Raw genomic sequence first — 10,589 nt, 5'->3', positions numbered from 1 at the left:
TGGTGCGTAATAGCAAGCCAGATGTGATTAAAGATGCGATGGGAATTGAAAGTCAGACACTATTGCAGTTAATTTGCCGGGGAATATGTTTGTCTAAACTTTTTGTTGTTTTGTTTTAAGCCACTGGGAACGAATGGTATTTTACATTCCCGTCTAATTAGTTTTCATATTTGGCGGGAATGACTTTTTAATTTATGCAATTAACATGCATTGCGACAATCCAGCCAGCTAGAAGTTCATTTAAAATTATTGTTTCGTGATCAATGTTTATCGGTAATGGAGTTATGTAATTTATATTTAATGATACAAATTAAAATAATTTCTTTTTGTTTATTTGGGACTGTCCAGTACAACCAGAAATGACCACTGTCCATGATGCCCATCGATAATGGAGTTATGTAATTTATTTTTAATGATAAAAATTAAAATAATTTATGTTTGTTTATTTGGGACTATGTCCAACCCAACCAGAAATGACCACTGTCCATGATGTCCATCGGTAATGGAGTTATGTAATTTATTTTTTATGATAAAAATTAAAATAATTTCTTTTTGTTTATTTGAAAAATGCCCACTCCAGCCAGAAATGACCTTTAAAATTATTGTTTAGTAATCGATATCCTGCTGGGTGGGTGACCAGTGGTTAATTAGACTATTTTTAACGCGGATATTGTTTAGAATCTTTTTCTCTCCCTAAAAGGATAAATATTAGACTAGATATACCCTCATTGGGCTCCTCATTTTTGTACACAATATCATATATTCCCACACCCTATTTTTTAGACCGGATGCCAGATGTTCCTCATTTTGCACACAATAATATCATATATTCCCCCACCCTATTTTTAGGATGCCAGATGTTTCTCATTTTGCTCATACAATATCATATATTCCCCCACCCTATTTTTAGACCGGATGCAGGTGTTCACTGCCAGATGGCCCTTGCTCATTTCTGCTCATTTTGCTAGTACATAATTACACTACTTACATGTACATAAACAATTATGATTGTATAGATAAAATGTTTGCAAGGTTCGAAATGGTTTTCTTGTGTCATGTTTAATCTAGTATTATGTTTATATGAGATTGAGCAACATCCGACACCTGAAAGGGTATAAGGAAGGGGAGAAAGAGATTAAGCAACAATTATTGGTGTAATGAAAAGTACATTTCTTAAAAAACTATTGTTTGACGTTTCGGTTTCTACTCCGGAAATCGTCCTCAGAAGATTAAAAGCAAATTAGGTTTGAAAATTTTGGGAAGATTCTCATACTCATTCTCATAATGATTTTCATCTTTTTACGTTATGTATATCTAAATTCCTTCAAATTCCCAAGTTCCCAAAACAGTCAGAATTGTATACCATTGGTGACAGCAACATCACTTCAAACAATGTTTTTTCAACCACAGATAGATAGGGTTCTAAGATCGAGACCAAAATTTTATTCGAAATTTGAAGGAAAGTAGGTAAACATAACGTAAAAATCAGGATACGAGAATTTTCCCAGAATTTATAAACCTAATTTTCTTTTAGTTTTCTGAGGACGATTTCCGGAGTGTCGACAATAGTTATTTAAGATTTTTAATTTTAATTACACCAACAATTGTGGCTCAATCCCATATAAACATATTAATAGAAAAATTGTTTATTATCCCTAGGTTAAAGTTTGGAAATTGTTTTAATTACTGTAACAAATATTTTATTCCTAAACATTCAATAGCACTTTGTATCAATATAGAGTAAACAGTTATTATCAAATTTGAACGTCAACTAAAACGGAATTATTAATTTGCGGATAATTTAATTCCAATGATTTTTAAAAATTTTTAACAGAATTTTATTGTCATCAGCCTCATCACTATAGGCTATTGATTATGTTCAAAATAAGAGAGATAAAAGGAACTACAACGTTAACGGGATTTTATTATGTCATATGGTCAATGGACCTCTTTGAGAAAGGGGTGAATTAGTTCCTAGGCACAGGGTGAATTAGGGTGAGTTCTATGCACTTTTGGTAGAAACTCGTCGACAGGAAAATTGTTCCGGGTTAAATTTACTATCTAAATATCACATTTTAAAGTCAAAAATATGTTTTTTTACAAAAATATATTTAAAAGAAAAGCAAGAAAAAAACAAGAAAGAAAGCAATTTTGTTTTTTGCCCCATAACTTTTTTCCACGGAAATAAAAGTATAGCCATTGCTTCAGCGAAAAAGTAGCGTCCATTCTTCCTCTTTAAAATGAAGTTTTACAAAAGTCTCTATGATTTTTATAGTTTCCGAAATAGGATTTTTCAAAGTTCGCCACTCACAGTATTTTTGGGCCATTTCCCCATTATTTTCACAAACATTTTTCTGTAACTTTTTCTGCATCTCTAAGTATATACAATGGTAGAAAGAGAAGTCAATTACCTTTAAAATGGTCTATTGTATAAGACTATACAGCTCTTTATGCTTTTTCAAGGTTTGATGGTTTTTGATATTTTTAATGATTATTTTTAAAATTTCTCATTATTACTTTTTTTCTTGTACATTTAGGTACATACATTGTGAAAAAAAAGAAAGCTTATTTTCTTTACTTTAAAATGGTGTATTGCACAAAATTCTAGAACTATTTCTAAACAAGATATCCGTAGGATATCCAAGGGTATCCGTAATTTGAGAAAACATTTTAAATTATTTTTATTTTTTTTTTCAATTAGAAGAACATAATTACATATTATAACATAATTTTTAATTCCAAATAAGTTTTCTTAATAACACTTTTCGATATTGTGAAATACAAAGGTACTTTACTCATGAGCGAAATTCACATTTTTTAAAATACCTCGTACACTATTGATAGAATTTTATGTGATTATTGCATCTTAGGTTTTAGACTATGCGGAGCATATAATAAATAAGTTTTCCATATGGTTCCAACTTAGTGGGACCTATTGCATGTGTATATGTCACATTTTGAAAAGCATAATATCTTGTTTAAAAATAGTCCTAGAATCTTTTACAATACACCATTTTAAAGTAGAGAAAATAAAATTTCTTGTTTACTGTACAATGTGTATACCTAAAGATACAATAAAAAAGTTATAATAAGAAATTTAAAAATAATCATAAAATATATCAAAAATCCTTAAAAGTATAAAACTTTGAAAACAACCATATCTTGCTTAAAAATAGTCATAGAGATTTCTATAATAGACCATTTTAAAGGTAATTGACTTTTCTTCCTATTAAATATGACATTTCATATACCTAAAGCTACGTAGAAAAAACTTACAGAACAATGTTTGAGAAGTAACAAGAAAAATGGGCCAAAATCGCTGTGAGTGGCGAAATTTGAAAAATCATATTTTAGAAACGATAAATCATAGAAACTTCTATCTGACACCATTTTAAAGAGGAAGGATAGAAGTTTGTTTCTGTGAGAATTGGCTATACCTATATCCCCGTAGAAAAAAGTTATGGGGCAAAAAAGAGAATTGATATCTTACGTGTATTTTTCTTGCTTTTCTTTTGAAAATTGTTTGTAAAAAAATAAAATTTTTGACTTTAAAATATGATGTTTCGATATTAAATTTAATCTGGAACAATTTTCCTGTAGACGTGTTTACACCAAAGGTGCCATAGAACTCACCCTAATTTGCCCTGTGCCTAGGGACTAATTCACTCCTTTCTCAAAAACGCACCCCTTTAATAATGGTAGCACTCCACGGGTTTTTCATATATAGAGGTCCATTGACTATATGAAACGATAAAACCCCGTTAGCGTTGTAGTTCCTTTCTAAAATACATAATCAATAGCCTACTACATAGCCATATTATAAGCATAATATTGGTAGGGGAGCAAAGTATGCTAAATGTGCAGTCACTCGAGCGCTTTGGAGACCTATTGGGTTGTGATTATTAGGTCCTAACACCAAAAAAAGTTAAGTAAAATTTTCCATTTTAGTGGGCGCTTTCCATTTTTAATTTAATTTTCCATTTGCTTTTTTTTTGTAAAACTTTTTGACTCGCCCATTTCCGTACACCCCACTATAATCGTCAGATTTTTTAAATATACACTCTTTTGCATGTACTTAACTTACCTTATTTTAATCTGACAATTTCGAATATTTTTAAGGATAGATTTTTTTTCGGGCCCCCTGAACGAACTCCCCTGTGTTAAGAGCCAGTATATGGTAGAGGTACATCTGCAGGGTACCACGTTTCTCCCCACATGATAATCTGACGCGCTCGAGTAACTGCAAAATTCCCCGCTTGGGCTCTCCTACCATTAGTATAATATGTATAGATATACAATACGACTGTATTAATATGTTAGTTTTCCATATAGTAAAGATTTGAAATCGATTTTACTACTGCAAAAAAGATTTTGTTCGCAAATAATCAACAGCAAATTTCTTTGAGATTACAGTAATACGTATTAAAGAAAAAAAAATAGTAGGTATGTATCTTTATACATGCAAAAGATAAGACGGACAGACGCACAAATTTTTTCTAAAAATCACCTCTATGAATATATAAAGTACAAATTAATAATATGCATTATCATATTTGATGATATTCTATTTACATCATTAAAATACGAGATTATCTCTTAACGATTAACATTTAGAGTATATATATTTCCAATAACCACATTCTGATTGCAGTACCTAATTCTTCAAGATCTGATAAAATATTTCAGTAGGTTAAAATGGTTTTCAAATTTAGTTTTCCTGTTGAAATTCCCTTAGTGCTATGTAGTCTTAGTCAAACGTTGCTAGGCAAGTAATCCATTTTATTCTTTTGTGAGTGTTGGATAGTTAATATAATTTGAAAGATATTTTTAAAAGCTTCACGAGAAAATTTTCTAAAAGTCTACGGGGTCTCACTGTCTCTGCCACGTCTCGCATTTTGATCTACCTTTTTCGGTCTGTCCATCTCTCCTCATCTATGACTCTATCTTTTATTATTCCCCTGATTCCTTCTCTTCAGTCTAATGCTTATCTTTTTTGGCCATTGTTCGTCTTTGATTCTCATTTACGTGTCCGTACCATCAAAATTGTTTGGCTTCTTTAGTATCTACGGTAATGTTATTTACTCATATTCTTCTTATGTCTTCATTTGGGATGCGATCAAGTTTAGATATCTGAGATGCTCTTCATAGATAGTCAGTTTCTACCCCTTCCAGTTTTTTCATCGTCATTTGGCGACCGATCCGTAGGTCACGTTGACGTATGCATTACTTAGTTCTGCCCTTGTCAATATTCAAAACAATATTTTTAAGTGTACTGTATCATACACCTTCTCTAAGTCAACAAACACTAAATGAGTCGGTAAATTTCTGGCTGCTCTTTTTTCTATATTTTTGAAGTACAACATGTGGCCAACATATTTCCTTTAAGGCTCGTCTTATCTAGTCCACACTGATTGGTTATAAGTACTCCGTCTTAGTCTATTGGATTTCTTCTGAAGTCTCGGTAATTTATTTCCCAATAAGGTCTTGCTTCAGACAATACAGATTTGTAGTATTCTTCCCACTATTTGTAATAATAATAGTAGGTATAATATCGTATGACTCCAGATATACTATTTGATGTAGAGTACAACTAGATGTAGGATGTACTTATAAGTAGCACCAAATCAGTCAATGGCTAGACTTTCTCTAATACTATATAGTTGTTATGTAATTTTGCACCTACATGTTTATTTTACAATATTGTCACCATAAAATCCTTTTTTATTTTTAGGTCAAATTTCATCCAATCTGTTTATTTACAGAACCTGTTACGTAATACTAGAGTATGATAAATCACAATGTGAACAACTAGGAAATGAAAGGAATAATCTTACCGAATGGCTAGAGCCATTAGTTCAACCGACGGTTAATAATATCGAAACTGTTATGAGAATCTCAGGGTCAATTTTGCCAATTTTTCTCAGCCTCTTTATTGGAACATTATCAGATAGACTTGGGCGAAAGCCGTTCCTGGTGATGGGTATTACAGGTAATTTGTAATTAAATTATCTTTTAATTTTAGAAGTTATAGTAGATTAGGTTTTTATTTTTTCGATCTGTCATTCATTTCGTGAAATATTCGCTTTTTTCTTGTGATACTTTGGGACTCGCCCATTTCCTTACGCTCAAATCGTCAGATTTTTTAAATATACACTGTTTTGCATGTACTTAACTAATCTTAACTTAATCTGACGATTTCGTGTTTTTCCAAGGATAGATTTTTTTTTCGGCCCCCCTTAACGAAATCCCTTGCATTAAGAGCCAATATATGGTAGAGGTACATTTTCAGGGTACAAAGTTTCTACCCATGTAATAATCTGACGCGCTCGAGTAACTGCAAAAATCCGCTCCCCTACATTGTATGATTTTTTATACAAGGTGTCCCAAAAGTAGTGGAACGGCCGAATATTTCGCGAACTAAACATCGGATCCAAAAACTGAAAAATACGTGTTCAATCATTTTCAAAAATCTATCCAACGACATCAAACAACAACCCCCACTACACCCCCTGGAGGTGGGGTGGGGGGTAACTTTAAAATCTTAAATGGAATCCCCCAGTTTTTCTTGCAGATTTTAATTCGCTACGTAAAAGTAAGCAACTTTTATTCAAGATATTTTTTCGAACTGTGGATATATGACGCTATAATTGGGAAAAACGATTTATCCTGATACCATTAGGTAAATTATAGAAACAGTCTAATATCTCACGAAATACACTTCCAAATGAGAAACTAAAAGCAGATTTTTTATCTTTTTCGAAAACCTTTCGAATAACATCAAAGGTGACCCTCCAACCCACCCCCTGGATGTGGGGTGGGGGGTAACTTTAAAATCTTAAATAGCAACCCCCACTTTTTATTACAATTTCGGATCCGTCATGAAAGATTAAGCAACATTTATTCCAAACATTTTTTAGAATTGTTAATAGATGGCGCTTTAACTGGAATATTACGATTTATTAGCGCCATCTATTAGAAATTTTAAAAAATGTTTCGAATAAATGTTGCTTAATTTTTTATAGCGAATCCGAATCTGCAATAAAAAGTGGGGGTTGCTATTTAAGATTTTAAAGTTACCCCCCACCCCACCTCCAGGGGGTGGGTTAGAGGGTCATGTTGGTTGTTATTCGATAAGTTTTCGAAAAAGATTAAAAATCTGTGTTTTGGTTTCTGATTTGGAAGTGTATTTCGTGAGATATTAGACCGTTTCTATAATTTACCTATTATTTACCATTATAAATTGTTTTCCCCAATTATAGCGCCATCTATCCACAGTTCGAAAAAATGTCTTGAATAAAAGTTGCCTACTTTTACGTAACGAATTAAAATTTGCAAGAAAAACTGGGGGTTTCCATTTGAGATTTTAAGTTATCCCCCACCCCACCTCCAGGGGGTGTAGTGGGGATTGGTGTTTGGTGTCGTTGGATAGATTTTTGAAAATGATTGAACACGTATTTTTCGTTTTTTGATGCGATGTTAGTTCGCGAAATATTAGACCGTTCCGCTACTTTTGGGACACCCTATATATTCATTTCTTGTCTATATTTTTCACTGAAGATACTTAGAATAGAATAGAATAGAAATATGCTTTATTGTCACTGAAAGTTTTACAGTTTTATGGACAAAACTTAGCAGTATATAATACAAAAATACAAGTTATTAAAGTAAAGAAAAAACAATATAATTGAAAAATTTGTATAAATTGCAAATTAAACATAATACCTTTAAGACATTTTTTCTTAAAAATAGGTTATAATTACGAAATTAAAAGTTAGTTTAGGTTCGGTTAGGTTAGGTTAGGTTAGGGGTACCGGGTGTCCACTTATATTTTCCCCCATTTTAACTGCCTATAACTTCTAAACGGCTCAAGATAGAAATATGCGGTTTTCGCTGAAATGTTTTATTTTAGTAAGAGTTTTGTCTGAATGGACTGAATTTTTTATATCGCTTTCAAATACGAAAAGAAAAACGGCGGATTTTTGAAAAAAACGTTGTTGACTTTTTTTTAATGGAACACCCAGTATATTTTTCTGCAAATTGAAAGAAAGGTCATTCACCTATCTAGCGATATAAAGTTTTCTAAAATCGGTTGTCAAATCACTGAGTAATTAATTTTTAAATTGAGAGGTGCAACGTGGATATCACATACCTAAATAACATAATATTTGATTTCCACATTGCATCTCTCAATTTAAAAATTAATTGCTCAGTCATTTGACCACCGATTTTAAAAAAAATTATATCGATGGATAGGCAAATGACCGTTTTTTCAAGTTTTTAGGAAAATGACCATTTTTATGTCGCTTTTAAATAAAAAATGGCGGATTTTTGTAAAAAAAAACGTTGTTGACTTTTTTTTATTGAAATACCCAGTATATTTTTTTGTAGCTTGAAAAAACGGTCATTTACCTATCCATCAATATTAAATTTTTTAAAATCGGTTGTCAAATGACTGAGCAAATAATTTTTAAAATGAAAGATGCAATGTGGAAATCACATAACATAATATCATTTTGCCTATTTATGTTATTTAGGTATGTGATATCTACGTTGCACCGCTCTTTTTAAAAATTAATTACTCAGTGATTTAACAACCGATTTTGAAAAACTTTATATCGCTGGATAGGTGAATGACCGTTCTTTCAGTTTAAAGAGAAATATACTGGGTGTTCCGTTAAAAAAAGTCAACAACGTTTTTTTCACAAATCCGCCATTTTTCTTTTTGTATTTGAAAGCGATATAAAAAACTCAGTCCATTCTGACAAAACTTTTACTAAAATAAAACATTTCGGCGAAAACCGCATATTTCTATCTTAAGCCTTTTAGAAGTTATAGGCAGTTAAAATGGGGGAAAATATAAGTGGACACCCGGTATAACAAATAAAACATACAACCATAGTAACTAATAAGTTTAAGCAGTTGCATATATGATAATAGTATGACACCCAAATATAGATTAATATAGTTTAGTTACTTAAATTATTTTTAATTTATTAGTTAGTCATTAAGAAAGTCGTCTACTGAATAATATGGTCTTTTTTAGAGGGATGGGCTTTTGTCATTTTACAGAACTTACGGAAATACATAAGTTGCAGATTTAAGTTGTAAAGGGAGATGGTTGTATAGTTTCTTTGCGTAATATAATATAGATTTCTTTATTAACTCAATGGACGTGATCGGTAAATAGACATCAAAGGTTGAATTTCTGGTAGAGTAGTCTTGATGAGGCCTTGCTGAAAAGACATGTACTGGTAGGTGTTTACGAATTAAGCAAACAGTTTCTAAAATATACAGGGTGTTTCACTAACAACTGTCCATATCGCAACTGGAGAAACTTTAGCACAAAATACGAAGATTTAATCCAAAACACTTAAATAAAATATTCTTCCTTACCGAAATACAGCGTTTTATTACAAATGTTCTAAAATGATTTTAACCCATTTTTAAAGCACCTTTTAATATTTTTTATTCAAACTTGACACACAGTTTACACATGCTTGGTTACTTTAACTAGTCTTAAAATATAGTTTTCCGCTGTTACCAGAGGCATGCTGTAGGGATATATACTTCCTTTTCGCCCTTACTCCCCTAACAATCTACGCCATTATCGTAATAATCATTTCAGCATGTTTTTTTGATTCCTCGTTACTTTTTACGTAAATATCATCCTTTGCCTCAATGCTATAGAGTAAGTAGTTTTCAAGTTATTTGCGTTTTAATGTAATGGATTCAATAAGATTTATGTGTTTTAAACACATGTCATAATCTTATTGAATGTACTTTAAAGTAGGTACATAGTCTTATCGAATCCATTACCTTTAAATGCAAGCAACTTTAATGGTACACAGTTCGTGTATTCATTTTCATTTAGGTAGTATGTAGCTGTAGCTTGGTCCAAAAGAAACTATGAACCAAGCTACAGGTACATATTACCTAAATGAAAATGAATACACGAACCCTGTACCATTAAACAGGGGAGTCAAACACTCTATCACCCAAACTGTTCACCTTAGTTTTAGAGGACGTTTTTTAAAAACCTAAATTGAAAATATAAGGAAATGAACATCAATGATCTACAAGAACGGCAAACCATGATTTCAGAACTACACACCAAATCTTTTAAAATAGGACTGAAAATGAATTTAAACAAAACACAAGTCATGCACTCCGAAGAAACCGTGACAATAATAAATGACAAAGTTATAGAATAAGTTGAAGAATATATTATACACTTAGGACAAAAATAATACTAAATAGGGAAATTCAAACGGAAGAAATAAAAAGAAGAAGAAAGTTAGCATGGGTAGCATTCAGCAAACTGAACTACTACTGAATATACTTAGAAATCAGCAAATTCAACTACATCTTAGATCTAAAGTTTTTGATGCATGCATTATTCCGATATTACCAGATGGGGCACAAACATGGAAAATCACAAAAAAAAGAATGTGTGTGTACTTTGTACGCACGTAAGAAGTTATACTTCTATTATATGATTATATGATTATAAACGAAATTAATATACTTTTTATTTATATTTTATTTAAATATTAAATTAATTTATACTTACTACTTCTCAAACATTTTTA

General features: G+C 31.4%; 1 protein-coding gene across 1 annotated transcript in view; it reads left to right on the top strand.

Annotated features, from left to right (window-relative positions):
- Positions 1–4,614: 4,614 nt before the first annotated feature.
- Positions 4,615–10,589, top strand: part of LOC114324748 (proton-coupled folate transporter) — a 71,095-nt gene continuing 65,120 nt past the window's right edge. Inside the window, exons 1-2 of the mRNA XM_028272578.2 lie at positions 4,615–4,765; positions 5,732–5,989. Coding sequence (XP_028128379.2) covers positions 4,696–4,765; positions 5,732–5,989 — 328 coding nt within the window. The 5' untranslated portion in view covers positions 4,615–4,695. The remainder of the gene's footprint in view (positions 4,766–5,731; positions 5,990–10,589) is intronic.

This window comes from Diabrotica virgifera, chromosome 1 (assembly GCF_917563875.1).
Source record: "Diabrotica virgifera virgifera chromosome 1, PGI_DIABVI_V3a".
Taxonomy (NCBI): domain Eukaryota; kingdom Metazoa; phylum Arthropoda; class Insecta; order Coleoptera; family Chrysomelidae; genus Diabrotica; species Diabrotica virgifera.
Note: the sequence above shows the minus strand (reverse complement) of the source record. Positions and strands in the feature narration are given on the sequence as shown.